This window comes from Aquarana catesbeiana, linkage group LG08, assembly GCF_042186555.1.
Source record: "Aquarana catesbeiana isolate 2022-GZ linkage group LG08, ASM4218655v1, whole genome shotgun sequence".
In the NCBI taxonomy this organism is placed as follows: domain Eukaryota; kingdom Metazoa; phylum Chordata; class Amphibia; order Anura; family Ranidae; genus Aquarana; species Aquarana catesbeiana.
The window spans coordinates 11,036,264-11,057,722 of NC_133331.1; the positions used below are offsets into that span (position 1 = coordinate 11,036,264).

At 46.3% G+C, this 21,459-nt stretch overlaps 1 protein-coding gene across 3 annotated transcripts in view; it reads left to right on the plus strand.

The window, feature by feature from the left end:
• The window catches only part of LOC141105581 (RRP12-like protein), an 80,303-nt gene that overhangs the window by 51,331 nt on the left and 7,513 nt on the right, over window positions 1–21,459 (plus strand). For all 3 annotated transcript variants that reach the window (XM_073595503.1, XM_073595504.1, XM_073595505.1), the window contains 7 exons: window positions 2,429–2,586; window positions 3,974–4,065; window positions 6,864–7,022; window positions 8,791–8,969; window positions 11,339–11,446; window positions 19,691–19,740; window positions 21,243–21,318. In XM_073595503.1, the coding sequence (XP_073451604.1) occupies window positions 2,429–2,586; window positions 3,974–4,065; window positions 6,864–7,022; window positions 8,791–8,969; window positions 11,339–11,446; window positions 19,691–19,740; window positions 21,243–21,318 (822 nt within the window). The remainder of the gene's footprint in view (window positions 1–2,428; window positions 2,587–3,973; window positions 4,066–6,863; window positions 7,023–8,790; window positions 8,970–11,338; window positions 11,447–19,690; window positions 19,741–21,242; window positions 21,319–21,459) is intronic.

Genomic DNA, 21,459 nt, shown 5'->3' on the forward strand with positions numbered 1-21,459 from the left:
GCCGCTGATCTATCGGAAGGCCCGCCGCTGATCTATCGGAAGGCCCGCCGCTGATCTATCGGAAGGCCCGCCGCTGATCTATCGGAAGGCCCGCCGCTGATCTATCGGAAGGCCCGCCGCTGATCTATCGGAAGGCCCGCCGCTGATCTATCGGAAGGCCCGCCGCTGATCTATCGGAAGGCCCGCCGCTGATCTATCGGAAGGCCCGCCGCTGATCTATCGGAAGGCCCGCCGCTGATCTATCGGAAGGCCCGCCGCTGATCTATCGGAAGGCCCGCCGCTGATCTATCGGAAGGCCCGCCGCTGATCTATCGGAAGGCCCGCCGCTGATCTATCGGAAGGCCCGCCGCTGATCTATCGGAAGGCCCGCCGCTGATCTATCGGAAGGCCCGCCGCTGATCTATCGGAAGGCCCGCCGCTGATCTATCGGAAGGCCCGCCGCTGATCTAGTCCCTCCTCCTGCTCTCACGCCACAGAGAGTGGGAGTGAAGCTGCAGGAAGTGCAAAGAGAGGGAAATGCATGAACCAATGAAAACACCCGCCTTTTTACAGTACTGTATAAGTATTGGGCGATTCTAAGTAGAAGTGCGGCATGGAATATCAGGGATTTAGCTTGCAGAATCTGTCTGCAGGAATAAATTCAAAATGAAATTTGCAAAACTAGCTGGTACTCTACAATCACTTTAAATGGAAGGAAAGAAAGTCTTTTTTTTCCATTTATTTTAAAAATGACAAACATGTTATACTTACCTGCTCTGTGTAATGGTTTTGCACAGAGCAGCCCCCCGATCCTCTTCTTCTCTGGTCCCTCTTTGCTGTTCCTGGCCCCTCCCTCCTGCCAAGTGCCCCCTCACAGCAAGAAACTTGCTATGGGGGGCACCCAAGCCGAGCTGCAGCTCCCCGTGTCCATTCCGACACGGAGCTGCTGTTTAGCCCTCTATCTCTCTATATCTCTCTTTATATCTATCTCTCTATATCTATCTCTCTATATATCTATCTAATTATCTCTCTCTCTCTCGGTCTCCTAATTGGCTGACTGAGTTTGATTGACAGCAGTGGGAGCCTGTGAAAGACGGGTATCCTTTAACCCCACAAAACAAAAAGAATTCGCCCATGGGACTTTAAATGAGTTGGTCATAGAGGTCATCATGAATAGTATAAAAATTTATTGAAGTTCCAAAAACAAGATTATCAATGAGCATAAAAACATCATAAGGCATAATTAGACCATTGACATGTTAGTTACAGTAATGAAATACATAATATGCATATACATCTTTAGTACTCGACGCGTTTCGCGAGCTCTGCTCGCTTCCTCAAGAGTTGGTGTATATGCAGGATATCTAAAAAAATAGTAATAGGTATCGGTAAGATATAACATTCAATGCTAATTAAGGTCAGAAAAGAAGCACGTGGCCTAAAAGAGGCACCCCATACTTACATTATGGTCAATGAGTCCATAGGACTGGTCTACAAAAGCAGCAGCAGAGAGTGCTCCAACCCGGGAGCTGAAGGGGCGTAGCCCCCAGTGACCGAACGAGGGTCTTGCAGAAGGCGGACATGGCGAAGAAAACCCCACCCCCAATGTGGCACGGGAGGGGGGGGGGGTTGTCAGATGAGCGAAAGTTGCACTTTTGGGTGGAACTCTGCTTTAACCTCCACTGGCGGTATTCCTGAGTGTGGCTCCTCGAGCCACATTCGGGATTGCATTGCAGAATCCTGGTACAGGTTACTTACCTTGTCCCCCCCCCACCCCCCATGTGTTCTCCGTTCCCTGCGAGCGTCGCAACGCGTGGGGGCGGAGCCTGGCGTCAAATTCAAAAAGTACACAGAACATAATGGTACACGGTAATCTTTCAGAATAAATCTTTTCACCTCTTTTTGTCCCCAGTGCTTTGTCCAGTGCCCTGCATGCAGTTTTGTGTGTGTACATACAATATACTGTTCTTTCTGCCTGGAAACTTGAGAATGTCCATGGCAACCAAAAAGCATCCCTTTACTTAAAAAACTGTTTTAGGCCAGCTAGAAAACAGCGATAATAAATTAGAATTGCTTGCAGAATTGAGCGATAGTGATTCCTGTTGAAATTAATCTTATTATTATTATTATTATATTATTTTTTATAATTATTTATTATGTTGTAATTTATGATTTCGTGTTTCAAACCTCATCATACCCGGGATGTCTACTAGACTCTTGTTTGGACAGATTTAAGTGTGTTATTCCTAAAAAAATGACAGGCCTACAATATATAACGCTAAATTTCTATGCAAAACAATTTGTCTCGCTTTTGAGATTCAAAAATCTGCCCTAATCACACCGCCAAGGGAGGTTACTGCCTTTACAACTCCTTTTAAATGTAAAAATCTCGTCATGCCTTAGTAGACGGATCCCTTTTAAAAAAAAAACACCGTTTTCTCCCCGACAGACCACATGGGATTGGAGGTGATCGAGCAGCTTCTGGAGAACGTTTGTCTCTTGTTGAGCTCCAGAACGAGGGAGATTGTGAAGGCCGCCCTGGGATTTATTAAAGTCGTCATATTTATGATGGATCTGAAAATTCTCTCCAAACACCTACAGAAAATGGTAAGTGTCATCCGCTAAATGTCACGCCGTCCCGATCGTTCAGAGATGTGACTCTTGTGCTGCAACCAATGCCGAGTTACCCTCATTCACTCTTTCCTCTTCTACAAATAGACTGCGTATTACTAATGTGATCAATATACACTATATTGTCAAAAGTATTGGGACGCTTGCCTTTACACGCACATGAACTTTAATGGCATCCCAGTCTTAGTCCGTAGGGTTCAATATTGAGTTGGCTCCGCCCTTTGCAGCTATAACAGCTTCAACTCTTCTGGGAAGGCCGTCCACAAGGTTTAGGAGGGTGTCTATGGGAATGTTTGACCATTCTTCCAGAAGAGCATTTGTGCAAGTTCCTCCACCCCAAACTCGCTCATCCATGTCTTTATGGACCTTGCTTTGTGCACTGGTCCAAATCATTTGGTGGAGGGGGGGGTTATGGTGTGGGGGGTTGTTTTTCAGGGCTTGGCCCCTTAGTTCTAGTGAAGGGAACCATTGGCTTCCGCTGCTGTCAATCAAATCCGGGGGCGCGGGGCCGAGTCCTGCTGTCTGTGTCAATGGACGCAGCAGCAGGACACGGGAGCGCGCCCGGACGAGTGCCCCCCAGGGAGAGCGGCTTTCCGACGGGGCACTCGAGAAGAGGAGGATCAGGGCCACTCTGTGCACTCTGTGCAAAACCAACTGCACAGAGGAGGTAAGTATGACATGTGGTTTTTTTTTTTTGTGTTTTTTTTTTTTAACAAAGCTTTACATATCCTTTAAGCTTGTTTTATTTAAAAATAGACTTTGATGTGTTTATTGCAGGCAGAATTGCTTTGATCCGTGTTTTTATACCTGTGTAGAGTTCACCTTTTAAGGCTCGGTTCACATCTGTGCGGCTCTGCGGGACGCGGCCACCCAATAATTTGATTAGGCTGCAATGCTTCCTGAAACGCAGGGAAAAGGGTCCCTGCAGTATTTCAGAAATCGCGGCCCGCATGGGAACTGCAGATGCCATTTCCAGTGTGTGCCGTGTGCCATTTGGATTATGCCACTCGCACTGCATTTTAGCTGCAGCCACCCGCACATTCAATTGTGAACCGAGACCAAAATATCATCATTTGGCTGAATTGTTGAATCGAGAAATTGTTTGGTTTTCACCTCTTGCAGGCGATCGGTGAGCGGTGTTTTTTTTTTTTTTTTTTTTCTTCTTTTTTTTACATTTTCTCCTCTATAATCTGGTGTCGGTCTTTTTGAATTTGATTATTTTGGCGCCAACTGCTGGTTCAGATAATTTGAAGTGATGACTTTACAGAGCTATAGATTTGGGTGCCTGATCTTTAATGGGCGATTTTATTTATTTATTTATTTTTTTTAATTCTTATTTTATTTATTTTTCTTAAACTTGTAGATGGAAGCGATCGGAACCCTAAACGAGGACATGAGGCGCCACTTCCGTATGAAGCTGAGAAACATCTTCACCAAATTTATCCGGAAATTCGGGTAAGATGAAGAGTTGAACATTGAATTGAAACCATCCCATAGACCAGGGATATGCAATTAGCGGACCTCCAGCTGCGCTGTCCCTTTAACAAATATTCTTCGATTGTCAGTGTATATATATATATATATAGTGGGAACACAAATTTATAAAATATATTGTTAATATATATTAATTAATTTTTCTCTCTCTCTCTCTCTCTCTCTCTCTCTCTCTCTCTCTCTCTCTCTCTCTCTCTCTCTCTCTCTCTCTCCCCCCTCTCCCTCTCTCTCCCTCTCTCTCCCTCTCTCTCCCTCTCTCTCCCTCTCTCTCCCTCTCTCTCCCTCTCTCTCCCTCTCTCTCCCTCTCTTTCTCTCTCTCTCTCTCTCCCTCTCTGTCTCTCTCTCCCTCTCTGTCTCTCTCTCCCTCTCTTTCTCTCTCTCCCTCTCTTTCTCTCTCTATAGATATATATATATAACTATAATGTGTGTATATAATATATACTCACACACCGGCCACTTTATTAGGTACACCTTGCTAGTAGCGGGTTGGACCTCCTTTGACCTTCATTCTTGGTGGCATAGATACAACGAGGTGTTGGAAACATTCCTCAGAGATTTTGCTCCATAGTGACATGATGACATCACACAGTTGCTGCAGATTTGTCGGCTGCACATCCATGAGGCCAATCTCCCGTTCCACCACATCCCAAAGGTGCTCTATTGGATGAGATGTGGTGAGTGTGGAGGCCATTGGAGGACAGGGACCTCATTGTCCAGTGGTGAGATGATTGGAGCTTTGTGACATGGTGCATTATCCTGCTGGAAGGAGCCATCAGAAGATGGGGACACTGTAGTCATAAAGGGATGGACATGGTCAGCAACAATACTCAGGGAGGCCGTGGTGATTAAACCATGCTCAATTGTTACTAAGGGGCCCAAAGTGTGCCAAGAAAACATCTCCCACACCATTACACCCCCACCACCAACCTGAACCGGTGATACAAGGCAGGATGGATCCATGCACCAAATTCTGACCCCACCATCTGAATGTCGCAGCTGAAATCCAGACTCATCAGACCAGGCCACGTTCTTCCAATCTTCTATTCTCCAATTTTGGTGATCATGTGCCAATTGTAACCTCAGTTTCCTGTTCTTAGCTGACAGGAGTGGCACCCGGTGTGGTCTTCTGCTGCTGTAGCCCATCTGCTTCATGGTTGGATGTGTTGTGTGTTCAGAGATGGTATTCTGCATACCTTGGATGTAACGGGTGGTTATTTGAGTTACTGTTGCCTTTCTATCACCTGGACCAGACTGCCCATTCTCCTCTGACCTCTACAAGGCATTTTTCCTCCACATAACTGCTGCTCACTGGATATTTTCTCTTTTTTTCCCACTATTCTCTGTAAACCCCGAGAGATGGTTGTGTGTGAAAATCCCAGAAATACTCAGACCAGCCCGTCTGACACTAACAACCATGCCACGTTCAAAGTCACTTCAACCCCCTTTCTTCCCCCATTCCGATGCTCGGTTTGAACTTCAGCGAGTCGTCTTCACCACGTCTAGATGCCTAAGTGCATTGAGTTGCTGCCATGTGATTGGCTGATAAGCAAATTGCGTTACTGAGCAATTGAACAAGGTGTACCTAATAAAGTGGCCGGTGAGTGTATATTTTTGAAAGCATTCTTACTTTACAGTATTTCTTCACACCTGCCTAAAACTTTTGCATAGTGCTGTATAGTACAGATTCCCATAGAAGTGACAATTATGGAAAGTATCCCAGGATGCTCCTCACTGAAGTGCTGTACTCTGCCACACAATTATGCAAACTGTCTAACAATACTTCCCTCCAGTCTGTATGGTACATCAGAAATCGTATAGCCGGGTGATGGTGGGTGGCTGTTCAGGCTGGCGATGCTGGGGGGCAAGGAGGGCGGGCGATGCTTGGGGGGGGGGGGGGGGCGGCCGGGGGGGCGGCCGATGCTGGGGGAAGCTGGCCAGGCGGGTGGGTGATGCTGGTGGGGGAGGGCGGGCGATGCTGGGGGAGGCTGGCCAGGCGGGTGGGTGATGCTGGTGGGGGAGGGTGGGCGATGCTGGGGGAGGCTGGCCAGGCGGGTGGGTGATGCTGGTGGGGGAGGGCGGGCGATGCTGGGGAAGGCTGGCCAGGCGGGTGGGTGATGCTGGTGGGGGAGGGCGGGCGATGCTGGGGAAGGCTGGCCAGGCGGGTGGGTGATGCTGGTGGGGGAGGGCGGGCGATGCTGGGGGAGGCTGGCCAGGCGGGTGGGTGATGCTGGTGGGGGAGGGCGGGCGATGCTGGGGGAGGCTGGCCAGGCGGGTGGGTGATGCTGGTGGGGGAGGGCGGGCGATGCTGGGGGAGGCTGGCCAGGCGGGTGGGTGATGCTGGTGGGGGAGGGCGGGCGATGCTCGGGGGCAGGGGATGCTTGGGGGGCGGCCGGGAGGGCGGGTGATGCTGGTGGGGGAGGGCGGCCGATGCTTGGGGGCTGGGCAGGGGATGCTGGGGGCGCCGGGAGGGCAGGCGAGCGATGCTCGGGGTCCGGGCAGGGGATGCTGGGGGCACCGGGAGGGCGGGAGATGCAGGGGGGGGGGGGATGCTGGGGGGCTGGCTGGCCCGCAGAAGAGGAGGAGATAAATCTCTGAACTTTCCGCACTCTTCTATTCCCTTGCTGAGCTCTGTGTCTGGAAAGCTCATTAGAGGGCGGCCCAGTCATCGCTTTCCATTTCCAAACCAACTATTTACTTGTGTGTCAAATGTAACACGTTTCTGTAATTGAGCTGACCGTATTATTTTGATCTTTTGTTAGATTTGATCTGGTGAAGAGCATGTTACCGGAGGAATACCACAAGGTGCTAGTCAATATCCGCAAAGCAGAGGCTAAAAACAAGAAGCAAAAGGCCCTGAAAGAAGCCGCCTCCAATGCAGACGAAGGTGATGATGAGGAGAAAGGGCACAAGGGAGACAGGTAGGTTGTTCGAATGGTAATGATGACCTTTTGAATGGTTTACCTTATTAACCTTTTCAGGTCCTTTACTACTACTGGGCGCGGCACCTGTGCGCCGGATCATATCTATATCTATATCTATATATATATCTATATCTCTCTATCTCCATCCATACATATATATATATATATATATATATATATATATATATATCTATCTCCATATATCCATCTATATATATATATATATATATATATATATATAGAGAGAGAAAAATATATATATATATCTATATCTAGATATATAGATATATATCTAGATATATCTATATAGATATATCTAGATATAGATATATACATATAGATATATCTATATCCATATATATATATATCTATATCCATATATATATATCTATATCCATATATATATATCTATATCCATAGATATATATATATATATATATATACACACACTAATTGCGGCGTCGGGAGACGCTGTACCCAAATAAAATTGTCGTCCCCACACACACACACACACACACACACACAAATAGAGCTAACTTTTGGTGTTATTTGATCACCTCTGCGATTTTTATTTTTTGTGCTCCAAACAAAAAAAAAAAGACCAATTTGGGGGGAGAATATATTTTTTTACTTTTTTGCTATCAAACACATCCAATTAAAAAAAAAAAAATGTAAACAAATTTCTTCATCAATTTAGGCCCATTTGTATTCTGCTACATATTTTTGTTGAAAAATAAATAAGCGTATATTGATTGGTTTGCATGAAAGTTTTTTTATAGCGCCTACAAACTATGGGTTACGTTTTTGGAGTAGTGTGTTTGTTTTTTTTTTTTGTTTTTTTTTTGTTTGTTTTTTTTTTAATGTAGTAATGGCAGCAATCGGCGACTTATAGCGGGACTGCGATATTGCGGCGGACATATCGGACACGAACTGACGCTTTGTGGGGACCAGTGACACTAATATCGTGATCACTGCTAAAAAATATGCACTGTCACTGTACTGATGACACTGGCTGGGAAGGGGGTAACATCTAGGGGCGATCAAAGGGTTAAATATGTTCCTAGGGGAGTGCTTGCTAACTGTGTGTTTTGGGGGGTTCACTGTGGGAAGGCAGAGATCTGTGTTTCTGCTTAGGAAGACTGGATCCATGCCTTCCCTTGTCACAGATCGTCGTTCTGCCTGTCTCACGAAGGATCGGCGGGTCCTGGCGGACACCGTGTCCGCCGGACCCGCTGATTGGCTCCCACTGTGTCCAATCACAGAGGGAAGCGATTCACAGGCGCTGCGCTTGTGCGCCCCAGATGTGCAGAGTCGCATACAGGTACAGAGACTTTCCTTGATTCTTTGCACCATCTAGTGGCCAAATGTGGTATTTTCCGTTTAAAGCAGTGAAAAACATTTGACCAGTACATGAGAGAGCCTATTATTTTTTGCCTCATGCAAGAGCAGTGTGTGTGTGTGTGTGTGTGTGTGTGTGTGTGTGTGTGTGTGTGTGGCAGTTGGCATCTGGTTACGCTGAGAAAGCCACGCCCAAAAACGTATAAAAAAAATGCACTGCAAAACGTATCCAAATGCGCTTCAAATGCATGTAAACATGCAGTTAAAAATGCGTAGTTATTTGCAGTTTCTGGTGTGAATAGGCCCTAAAGGAATATGGTTTGTTTATTGAAAAAAAAAAAGTATTTTGTCATAGACTGTGTACCTAATGCAAGCACAAAAAAATAAAATAACGCCTCTGATCTGCGCTCTTTTTTTTGATTTGTAGCATTGAGGAGATTTTAGCGGACACAGACGAGGAGGAAGAGGAGGATGTGAAGAAGACGAAGCAGCAGAGCAAACAGCAGAAGAAGCAAACGCGACAGATGAGCAGAGCCTGGCTGAAGGAAGGGGAGGGAGATGAACCTCTGAACTTCCTCGATGCCAACGCCGCGCAGAGAGTATTGGGTGAGTCAGTCTGCGATATTTTATTTTTTTTTCTCTCCCAGGCCGAAAGCTTGACACATAGTAAGCAAAGTCATTAGACCCCTTTCACGCTGAGGTGGTTTTCATGCGTATTAGCACTAGAAATATCGCCTGAAAACCGCCTCTCATTCATTTCAGTGTGAGTTTTCGGTGGTGCGGCGGTGCGCTTGCGGGAGGTTGGGGAAAAGTCCTGCAAGCAGCATCTTTGGGGCGGTTTGGGAGCAATGTATATAGCCCTTTTTCCGAAATACCCCTGCCCATTGAAATGAATGGCTAGCCTGGAAAGTGATTTGGAGGAGCCGCGACATGGGCGCTTTTAACACCTTCGGCCGATCGCGGTGGGGGGTTGAAATCGCCCGCTAGTGGTAAAGCGCAGCTGAAACAAGCGCTTTCTAACTCAACAGAGGTGGTCTAGGGCTAGAATTGTTGCTCTCACTCGAACGCACGTAGCGATACCTCTCATGTGTGGTTTGAACGGCGTTACATATGTGGACGCGACTTGCGTATGCGTTCGCTTCTGTGTGCGAGCACACGGATGGGGGTGCTTTTAAATGTGTGTTTTTTTTTTTGTTTTTTTTTAATTGTTTTTTACTTTCATTTTTTTATTTTTACACTCTCTCTTTTTAAAAAAATAAATGTGTCTCACTGTTATAATAAATCGACCAATAAAATTATAGACTGATCATTTGTCAGTGGGCAAACCTACGAAATAAGCACAAAATAAGCAGGGGAGCAAATACTACTTCCCTCACTATGTAGAGATAGAGAGATATCGAGATCTAGAGAGATCAAGATCTAAAGAGAGAGATCTAGATCTAGAGAGAGATGGAGAGAGGCGTAGAGAGGGAGACAGAGAGGCGTAGAGAGGGAGACAGAGAGGCGTAGAGAGGGAGACAGAGAGGCGTAGAGAGGGAGACAGAGAGGCGTGGAGAGGGAGACAGAGAGGCGGGGAGAGGGAGACAGAGAGACGGGGAGAGGGAGACAGAGAGGCGGGGAGAGGGAGACAGAGAGGCGGGGAGAGGGAGACAGAGAGGCGGGGAGAGGGAGACAGAGAGGCGGGGAGAGGGAGACAGAGAGGCGGGGAGAGGGAGACAGAGAGGCGGGGAGAGGGAGACAGAGAGGCGGGGAGAGGGAGACAGAGAGGCGGGGAGAGGGAGACAGAGGCGTAGAGAGGGCGAGACGTAGAGAGAGAGAGTTGTAGAGATCTGGAGAGAGAGAGAGTTGTAGAGATCTGGAGAGAGAGAGAGTTGTAGAGATCTGGAGAGAGAGAGAGTTGTAGAGATCTGGAGAGAGAGAGAGTTGTTGAGATCTGGAGAGAGAGAGAGAGTTGTAGAGATCTGGAGAGAGAGAGAGTTGTAGAGATCTGGAGAGAGAGATGTAGAGATGTAGAGATCTGGAGAGAGAGATGTAGAGATGTAGAGATGTAGAGAGAGAGATGTAGAGAGAGAGATGTAGAGAGAGAGATGTAGAGAGAGAGATGGAGAGAGAGAGATGGAGAGAGAGAGATGGAGAGAGAGAGATGGAGAGAGAGAGATGGAGAGAGAGATGGAGAGAGAGAGATGGAGAGATGTAGAGATGTAGAGAGAGAGATGTAGAGATGTAGAGAGAGAGATGTAGAGATGTAGAGAGAGAGATGTAGAGATGTAGAGAGAGAGATGTAGAGATGTAGAGAGAGAGATGTAGAGATGTAGAGATGTAGAGAGAGAGATGTAGAGATGTAGAGAGAGAGATGTAGAGATGTAGAGATGTAGAGAGAGAGATGTAGAGAGAGAGATGTAGAGAGAGAGATGTAGAGATGTAGAGATGTAGAGAGAGAGATGTAGAGATGTAGAGATCTGGAGAGAGAGAGAGAGATCGGGGGAGAGAAATCTCTCTCGCGATCTCTCTATATATGAATGCTATACACTCTTGTTCTTATATTGTTATACATCCTTATTGTTTTGGTATGCAGGTGATGTATCCGGCCGCTGTGGCTATTGCCCGTGTTTTGTGCCGCACGCCCTCCCCCCTCCCATACATATTGATCCTGTTAAAGGCTTTGCTGCCCTGCATGGGGGCCGGTTTTGTTGTCTCTGTTATAAAATAAAATACCCCAAAAAAATTCTGAACTAAAATCTTTAAAAAAAAAAAATATATATACTGTAATGTGTGTGTGAGATTCATAGTGAAAGCTGAGATCAGCACAGAATTGTCCGTTTAGAGATTTCTTTTCTGAAAACGAGGACGTTGTGTAACTTCATAAACAGAGTGATTATCCGCTTATTTAAGTGCGATCCGTATGGAGCCGCCCAGACAATTGTTTTTATTATAAGTAATGTGGAAAATCTGTCTTTTCATCTTTTGTACAACAGCCACAAAACCGGGTGCGAGGAGCACGAAGCAGAGCCATGACTTCAAAGTCACATCGGACGGGCGGCTCATCATCAAGGACGAGGAAGCGGAAGAAGAGAACTCACAAGGTTTGTGGTGTTCACTGATTATTTCCAGGAAATGGACGGCCCTCGGGAGACGCAGCAAAGTGCTTATCAATGGTCTCCCTTCATGATTAAATCTTCTGTAATATTCTCCTGTTTTTCAGTAAGCTGGTCTGTGTATAGCCAGATGGTGCTCATCCACACAGCAATCCTTAACCTGCTGAGGAATTAGTAGTAGGATACCAGCACGTCTAATTTTTTTTTAATTTATTTATTTATTTTTTATTTTTTTTATTTTTTTGGGTTTTTTTTGTTTTGTTTTTTATTTTTTTACACACTGACTAGAGCAATTCAGTGCTACCATAATAACACTGTACTACTCAGTGGAAGTGATCAGGACATTTTTTTTTTATTTTTTTACACATTGAAATTGTTTATACCAGTGAACCTAATTGGTATAAGCCAGCGTTTCTCAACTGCAGTCCTCAAGGCGCCCCAACAGGTCATGTTTTCAGGCTTCCCATTATTTTGCACAGGTGCTTTGATCAGTTTCACTGCCTTAGTAATTACCACAGCTGTTTCATCGGAGGGAAATCCTGAAAACATGACCTGTTGGGGGGCGCCTTGAGGACTGGAGTTGAGAAACGTTGGTATAAGCAGCCGTTTTTACTGAATGAAACGCATTCCTTCAGTGTGCTTTGCTGTGATTGGCCCTGTCTGTACCATGTGATCACTGCGACCAATCACAGCTAGCAACACAATTGTATGCAATGGATGGCATGAAAGGAAGCCGTTCGTTGTTCACAACTGTCATGTGATCTTCTGATTGGCCACAGTGATCACATGGTACAGAGCAGCGGGCTGGTACACTGATCAGTCATCCGCTGTGTCCAGTGGACGCAGCCAGTGACAGATCACGCTGCAGCGCGGCCCTGCGTCATTCGATGTCCTCCCAGGTCAACAAAATGTCCCGCCTGCCCCGTCATTTTGCTATAGGCCGTGCAGGAATCGGTTAATAAATATTGGATGCACTCCTGTTGAGCTTAGAATTACTTTGTAGTATTAAAGTGGTTCTAAAAGTAAAATGTTTGTTACCCTAATGCAGGGTAATGCAATTAGCGGACCTCCAGCTGTTACAGAACTACAAGTCCCATGAGGCATAGCAAGACTCTGACAGCCACAAGTATGACACCCAGAGGCATGATGGGAATTGTAGTTTTGCAACAGCTGGAGGTCTGCTAATTACATATCCCTGCCCTAATGCATTCGCTGCATTAACCCCATGCACCCAGAGGAAAACATCTTAATGCCTAAGCACAATTTTACAACTTTCACATGTATTAGTTAAAACCCGTACATATCGTCAAAACTACTTTGTGCATCCAAGTGGATTATACCGCGCTTTCTTTTCAGGACACCTTGGGCTTTCATTTGGTGGTAAATGGTAATGGATATCTCCAGATTTTTTTTTTTTTTTTTTTTTTTTTATCGTCAAGGAAAACTGGCCTAAAATAGTAAAATCATTGTTTTTACATTTAGATGTATATTTCTTGCTACTACCATAACCTACCACCAAAGAACAACCTAAAATAAATTCTCCTTCTCCTGACGATCGCAGCGATACCACATGTGTGTATGTTCGTTGTTGTTTTTACCCGTAGTATGGCCCAGAAACAATAGTGTGCGTTTTGCTTTTTTTATCCGAACTAAAACACACCAATACTAATTTAAAAAATGCTTTTAAAAAAAATCCTGCCCAAAATATACTGACCTTGACCCTAACACTAACCCTGGCACTGACCCTAGATCAAACCTTGATCTAGGTATTTTAATTTCTTTTTTCTTATTAGTGTGTTTTTTTTTTTTGTTTTTTTACAGTTTGTTTTCTCTCTACAAGGAGAAAGACAGAGATACAATGTATTTCTCCTCTCCATTCAGAGAGTATAAACACAGGGGCGAGCTGCTCAGAGACTATCACCCCGATCAGACGGGCCGGATCCTGGAGGTCCCAGTGAGAGCCCCGTCTCCTTTTTCACAGGCACAAAGCACCGCGGCGTGTAAACACCCCATCCGCTACTTAATGTATCTTAAGTGAATTTTTTCCCAAAAATTGCGTTTCGAGAGACCGCTGCACAAATACAGTCTGACCATAAAATATTAAAAATGGCGCATTTTCCCCCTGTTTAGAACATTACCACAGCAAAATGACATTTCTAAAGGAAAAATTGTCATTTAAAACTGATCGCGGCTGTAATGAATTGTCGGGTCTCGGCAATATAGATAAAACTCAGATATACATATATATATTTTTTTTATATATATATATATATATATATATATATACATACATACACACACACACACACACACACACACACACACACACACACACACACACACACACACATTATAAAAAAAAAATATATATGTATATCTGAGTTTTATCTATATTGCCGAGACCCGACAATTCATTACAGCCGCGATCAGTTTTAAATGACAATTTTTCCTTTAGAAATGACATTTTGCTGTGGTAATGTTCTAAACACAGGAAAAATGCGCCACTTTACAGGCATACTATAGACACCCCCCAGGCACGAAATTTAAAGGAATATTTCATTTTTATTGTTTCACTTTAAGCATTAAAAAAAATCACTGCTTCCGATGCATGTCCCCTGGGGCAGGACCCAGGTCCCCAAACACTTTTTATGACAATAACTTGCATATAAGCCTTTTAAAATGAGCACCTTTAATTTTTTCATGTTCGTGTCCCATAAATTTTAACGGTGTTCGTCCGAATTTTTTGCCTGTTCGGTATGTTCTAGTGGGAACTGAACCGGGGGGGGGGGGGCGCGGTGTTTGGCTCATCCCTACATGTGAGGTATCGCTGCAAACGTCAGATCCTGGGCAGTAGTTCTAGAACCAGACCTTCTCTGTAGATATAAAGTGGTAACCTGCAAAGCAAGGGTCTCAAACTGGCAGCCCTCCAGCTTGTTTGTGAAACTACAAGTCCCATCATGCCTCTGCCTGTGGGAGGAGTCATGCTTGTAACTGTCAGCCTTGCAATGCCTCATGGGACTTGTAGTTTCGCAACCGCTGGAGGGCCGCCAGTTTGAGACCTCTGCTGCAAAGGCTTTTTTTTTTAAGTGGATAGTAAAATTTACGCTGTTTTGTCGCCATTGTACGGGCGTGTACAATTTTAAAGAGGGACATGTTTTGTGTCTATTTACTTGGCGTGACATCTTTTATATTTTTAAATAATTGGGCTATGTATTATTTTTTATTTTTTGTATTAAAATTTCCCAAAAACTGCATTTAAAAAAAAAAAAAAAAAAAAAAAACTGCGCAAATACCGTGTGACATAAACAAAAATATAAAAATTTTCAAAACCCGCCAATTCTCTAGGGTCTCTGTTTTAAAAAAAAAAAAAAAGATATAATGTTTGTGGAGTCTATTTTCTATCAAAAAATAAATAAGTACTAAACCGAATTTTACATGTATATAGTGCCAGAAAATTCCCGCTCTTCAAGTGGTTATGAGAAGCTAAAGAACGGCAAAAAAAAAAAACAGTTTTGGATACTTTTATTACGATGCAGAGGAAAAATATGAACTTTCCTTCTAATCCTAAAACACCCAGTGATCTTCCTGTTGGACAATGTTGACACAATACTCGGAAGTTCATTTACATTTTTCTTCGTAAATCATCTAGACAGAAAGTTAGTTTGCTTGTTGCACCTCGCTGGATCTTCCTGGAAGCACAAACCGAGCGAAATTACACAGAAGATGGTGATCGTCATTTAGCAGTCTGTTTGATGAAATCGGTGACATTTGCACAACATCCCCACCGCCCTTCCAGAAAACCAGCAAACCATTCCTGTGGATACATTAAAGAGTAACTTCACTTTTGTTGAGGAACCCTATGCCCGCCCCTCCCCCGGGTGATCTCTGTACATTGCAGGGATTGTTAGAAACTTTGTAGCGGATTCCTTCATTTTGTTCTGAAGAAAGAGCTGTTTTTTTTCCTCTGTGTAAATGTGCAGAGTTAATGGCTATATAATTATCAGTCAGCTGCTGTGCTTGCAGGGCTCTAATGCGGAAAGTGGCAGGGTCTGCATCCCTATATAGATTTTCCCTTTTTTAGTATCTCACCAAAAATTAAATTAAATTTTTTGTTGTTGCAGGAGATGCCCAAAATCTGACTTGTATTTTAGTGCAGACTTATGGGAAAATCAATGAGCCAATCGCACAATCATCGGGTGGGCTCTGTGATCGTTGTGTCCTTTTTGGATAAAGCTGATCTCAGTTGATCACGTGTCAACAAATATCGGTTAATCGGCATTTCCAATCCTCAGCGCTGTCATGTGAGAAAAGGAGAGCTGATAACCGGCAATCCTGTGACAGCACACATTTACACTGATAACCAGGGCAACCCCATCAGTGCCCGTCAGCGCAGCCTCATGAGCGTCATCCGTGCCTGTTGGTGCAGCCTCATCCGTGCACATAACTGGCAATCCTGTGACAGCACACATTTACACTGATAATCAGAGCAGCGCCATCAGTGTCCATCAGCGCCCGTCAGTGCAGCCTCATCAGCGCCCATAACTGGCAATCCTGTAACAGCACACATTGTCAGTGTTAATGTGTGCTGTTACAGGATTGCCAGTTACGTGCGCTGATGAGGCTGCCCTGATTGTCAGTGTAAATCGGAGCAGCCTCATCAGCGCCCATCAGTGAAGAGAGATTACTTAATTTGCTAAATTTTATAACCGTAAATTTGTGTAAACAAATGTCGGTTATCGGCATTTCCAATCCTCAGCGCTGTCATGTGAGAAAAGGAGAGCCGATAACCGGCAATCCTTTGACTGCACACATTTACACTGATCAGTGAAGCCTCATCAGTGCAGTTTTATCGGCGTACATCGGTGAACCCTCATCAGTGCACATAACGGCAATCCTGTAACAGCACACATTTACATTGATAATCAGGGCAGCTCCATCCGTGCCCCTCAGTGGAGCCCCATCCGTGCCCCTCAGTGGAGCCCCATCCGTGCCCCTCAGTGGAGCCCCATCCGTGCCCCTCAGTGGAGCCCCATCCGTGCCCCTCAGTGGAGCCCCATCCGTGCCCCTCAGTGGAGCCCCATCCGTGCCCTTCAGTGGAGCCCCATCCGTGCCCTTCAGTGGAGCCCCATCCGTGCCCTTCAGTGGAGCCCCATCCGTGCCCTTCAGTGGAGCCCCATCCGTGCCCCTCAGTGGAGCCCCATCCGTGCCCCTCAGTGGAGCCCCATCCGTGCCCCTCAGTGGAGCCCCATCCGTGCCCCTCAGTGGAGCCCCATCCGTGCCCCTCAGTGGAGCCCCATCCGTGCCCCTCAGTGGAGCCCCATCCGTGCCCCTCAGTGGAGCCCCATCCGTGCCCCTCAGTGGAGCCCCATCCGTGCCCCTCAGTGGAGCCCCATCCGTGCCCCTCAGTGGAGCCCCATCCGTGCCCCTCAGTGGAGCCCCATCCGTGCCCTTCAGTGGAGCCCCATCCGTGCCCTTCAGTGGAGCCCCATCCGTGCCCTTCAGTGGAGCCCCATCCGTGCCCTTCAGTGGAGCCCCATCCGTGCCCTTCAGTGGAGCCCCATCCGTGCCCCTCAGTGGAGCCTCATCCGTGCCCCTCAGTGGAGCCCCATCCGTGCCCCTCAGTGGAGCCCCATCCGTGCCCCTCAGTGGAGCCTCATCCGTGCCCCTCAGTGGAGCCTCATCCGTGCCCCTCAGTGGAGCCCCATCCGTGCCCCTCAGTGGAGCCCCATCCGTGCCCCTCAGTGGAGCCCCATCCGTGCCCCTCAGTGGAGCCCCATCCGTGCCCCTCAGTGGAGCCCCATCCGTGCCCCTCAGTGGAGCCTCATCCGTGCCCCTCAGTGGAGCCCCATCCGTGCCCCTCAGTGGAGCCCCATCCGTGCCCCTCAGTGGAGCCCCATCCGTGCCCCTCAGTGGAGCCCCATCCGTGCCCCTCAGTGGAGCCCCATCCGTGCCCCTCAGTGGAGCCCCATCCGTGCCCCTCAGTGGAGCCCCATCCGTGCCCCTCAGTGGAGCCCCATCCGTGCCCCTCAGTGGAGCCCCATCCGTGCCCCTCAGTGGAGCCCCATCCGTGCCCCTCAGTGGAGCCCCATCCGTGCCCTTCAGTGGAGCCCCATCCGTGCCCTTCAGTGGAGCCCCATCCGTGCCCTTCAGTGGAGCCCCATCCGTGCCCCTCAGTGGAGCCCCATCCGTGCAGCCTACCTCATCAGTGCACATAACCGGCAATCCTGTAACAGCACACATTTACACTTATAATAAGGGCAGCTCCATCAGTGGCCATTAGCGACCATCAGTGCAGCCTCATCGGCGCACATCAGTGAAGCCTCATCTGTGCCAGTTAGTGCAGCCTCATCAGCGCACATCAGTGTCCATCAGTGGCGCCTCATCAGTGAAGAAGAGAAATTACTTATCTGCAAAATTCTATAACCGAAAATTTGAAAAAAAAAAAAACTTTCTTTGTTTCGGTCTTTTTTTGTTTCTTTAGCAAAAAGTAAAAACCCCAGTGGTGATTAAATGCCACCAAAAGAAAGCTCTATTTGTATGATAAAAATGTCATATGGATACAGTGTTACATGACTGCTCAATTGTCATTCAAAGTGTGACAGCGCTAAAAGCTGAAAATTGGCCTGGGCAGGAAGGGGGTGAAAGTGCCCGGTATTGAAGGGGTTAGTTCAGTTCAGAAAAAAGAAAGGTAAGCCACCCTTTGAATCTGCCAAATATCCCCCCCTGAAGATGATGAATGCCTCTGATTGGAGAAGGATGAGGACCATAAATATCAGTGCAGCTATGAAATGCATTATTTTGTATTTTGAAGCTTGCAGTGCAGACAGCCACCTCCTGTTACTTTTTTAATTTATTTTTCACCAACATTAAAGTCAACATATTTTGGTAGAAAATTGCTCTGGAACCCTCAAACATTATATCTTTTCTGAAAGCAGAGGCCCTGGAGAATAAAATGGTGGTAGTTGCAATCTTTGCACAGCCGTTTATCAAGTACAGATTTTCAGGCAAAAAAAAATGAATTTTAGTGCACGCAAACACAATATAATACCCAATTTTTGGTAAATTATAGTGTTACTAAACCCACAACAGTAAAATCAGTCCGTATATGCAGTAAAGCATGCTTGTTATACTTACTGTGGAACCTAAGGGGTTTGTTTTCTGCATTGTGTAAAAAGGCTGTTTGATCCTGTCTTATATGATCCTCCCCCTTTTCCACTGTCCCCAATATATACCTGCACAGAGCCCTCTGAGTCGCTCTGCACATGCTCAGTTTGGTGTGTATTGCTAGAATGTTTTTTATTTTTTTGGGGGGGTGCATGTGATCGGCACAGGGCCAATCATCACTGTTCAGACAGAGAGGGTCAGGGGTCCTGCAGCCTGATGGGACAGTCAGAGGAGAATGAAAACTCCTCCTACAAGCTTTAACCAGAAACTGATAGAAGTCACAAGACTGCTATATACTGCTGATGAGAAAAAGTATTTAGCAGTTTATATTTACTAAAATACATTTCCATTTTCTATGTACTGTGGGAGACCAGATATTGTGAATGCAGAGTCCTAGGGAGAGCTGATATAGTGAGTGCAGGCTCCTGGGGAGGAGAGCGGATCTAGTGAGTGCAGGCTCCTGGGGAGGAGAGCGGATCTAGTGAGTGCAGGCTCCTGGGGAGGAGAGCGGATCTAGTGAGTGCAGGCTCCTGGGGAGGAGAGCGGATCTAGGGAGTGCAGGCTCCTGGGGAGGAGAGCGGATCTAGGGAGTGCAGGCTCCTGGGGAGGAGAGCGGATCTAGGGAGTGCAGGCTCCTGGGGAGGAGAGCGGATCTAGGGAGTGCAGGCTCCTGGGGAGGAGAGCGGATCTAGGGAGTGCAGGCTCCTGGGGAGGAGAGCGGATCTAGGGAGTGCAGGCTCCTGGGGAGGAGAGCGGATATATTCCCCACGACACCAACAATGGGGCACTATTCCACCTACTGACCACACACTGACCGTAGACTGGTCCTTTGTTTAGAAAGTTTGGAGATTTCTGCTCTGAAGGAACCCCGGGATTCCACAGAATCCTAATTGAGAATAGCTGGCATAGAGACTTATGTAATAAAACATATTCATGCCATATCATTTCTTAATCTTGCGCACACCGAACAACTTCATTAAAAAAAACGGTTTAACAAATCCCGATGGTATCCAGCTAAAGGCGGTGTGATGATGGACGATGTTCTCAGTCTCTGTTCATGTTTTACAGGTGTGGATGAGGAGATGGCGGATCTCATGAAAGAAGTCGGACTTCGCACTGTAAGTTTCCATCTTTAATCTTTCAGAAGGCACAAACCATAGTTCACACCATAGAAAGGCAGTTCAGATGCGTTCCAGATGCTTTTCTGCATGCGCGTTTTTGATTCAGCCCAGTGCTTTTCTTAATCTTAAATGACATGTGTGTTCCAATGCGTTTTTGGTGCGTTTTTGATGTGTTCCAGTGCAGGAAAAATGCAGCATGTTCTACTTTATTTTTTTTTCTGGAACGCACTGGTGTGAACTATGTAATTGAAAATGCAGAAAACAAAACGCACTGGACTGCATGTGGTGTGAACTGGCCCCCAAGGGCCAGTTCTGCATTCGCTTTTTTGATGCGTTCCAGTGCGTTTTTTGATACAGCCCAGTGCATTTTCCCTCTTTTTTTTTTTTTTCTTAACCTTGCATAAGGACATGCGTTTAGGTGCGCTCCAGTACATTTTTGTTGCGCTTTACAGTGTTTCAGTACAGTCCAGTGCAGGAAAAATTCAGCATGTTCTACTCCTTTTTATTTATTTATTTTTTTTCTGGAACACAATGGAACTGCAAGAACTGGTGTGAACTATGCTATTGAAAACCATATAACCTTCTTCTTTCCATGCGTTTTTGAGGCATAAAAAAAAATCGCACTGGACTGCATGTGAACTGGCCCTTAAGTCCAATTAGGTTCATGTCATCTCCAGGACTCATCTCTGTTACTTATACAGTGGGGACGGAAAGCCTGTGATACTTATGTACATGGGAGGAGCCTGTGATACTTGTGTACACGGGAGGAGCCTGTGATACTTATGTACATGGGAGGAGCCTGTGATACTTGTGTACACGGGAGGAGTCTGTGATACTTGTGTACATGGGAGGAGCCTGTGATACTTATGTACATGGGAGGAGCCTGTGATACTTGTGTACACGGGAGGAGTCTGTGATACTTGTGTACATGGGAGGAGCCTGTGATACTTATGTACATGGGAGGAGCCTGTGATACTTATGTACATGGGAGGAGTCTGTGATACTTGTGTACATGGGAGGAGCCTGTGATACTTGTGTACATGGGAGGAGCCTGTGATACTTGTGTACATGGGAGGAGCCTGTGATACTTGTGTACATGGGAGGAACCTGTGATACTTGTGTACATGGGAGGAGCCTGTGATACTTGTGTACATGGGAGGAGCCTGTGATACTTGTGTACATGGGAGGAGCCTGTGATACTTGTGCACATGGGAGGAGCCTGTGATACTTGTGTACATGGGAGGAGCCTGTGATACTTGTGTACATGGGAGGAGCCTGTGATACTTGTGTACATGGGAGGAGCCTGTGATACTTGTGTACATGGGAGGAGCCTGTGATACTTGTGTACATGGGAGGAGCCTGTGATACTTGTGTACATGGGAGGGGCCTGATCATTTCTTTGTCAGTGAGCAAACATACAAAATCAACAGGGGATCAAATACTTTTCCCCCTCACTGTAATACAATTATAACGCAGTTCCTCTTTAATGTTTCTTACAGAAGAAGGCACAGAAGAAGCGTTCCTGGGAGGAGAATGACGACGATGAGGCCGTAGAGAAAACGTCACAATATAAAGGTATATTTCTTCCCGGCTGGCAGTAATAGCGGTAGGCGTGCGACTCCTCAGGGGAGGGGTCAGCTTATCTGTTAAGCATCAATGTGAGTTAATATCAGAGACTCTACAGCTGATGGATGAGAAGCTGCTATGGCTGTGAGT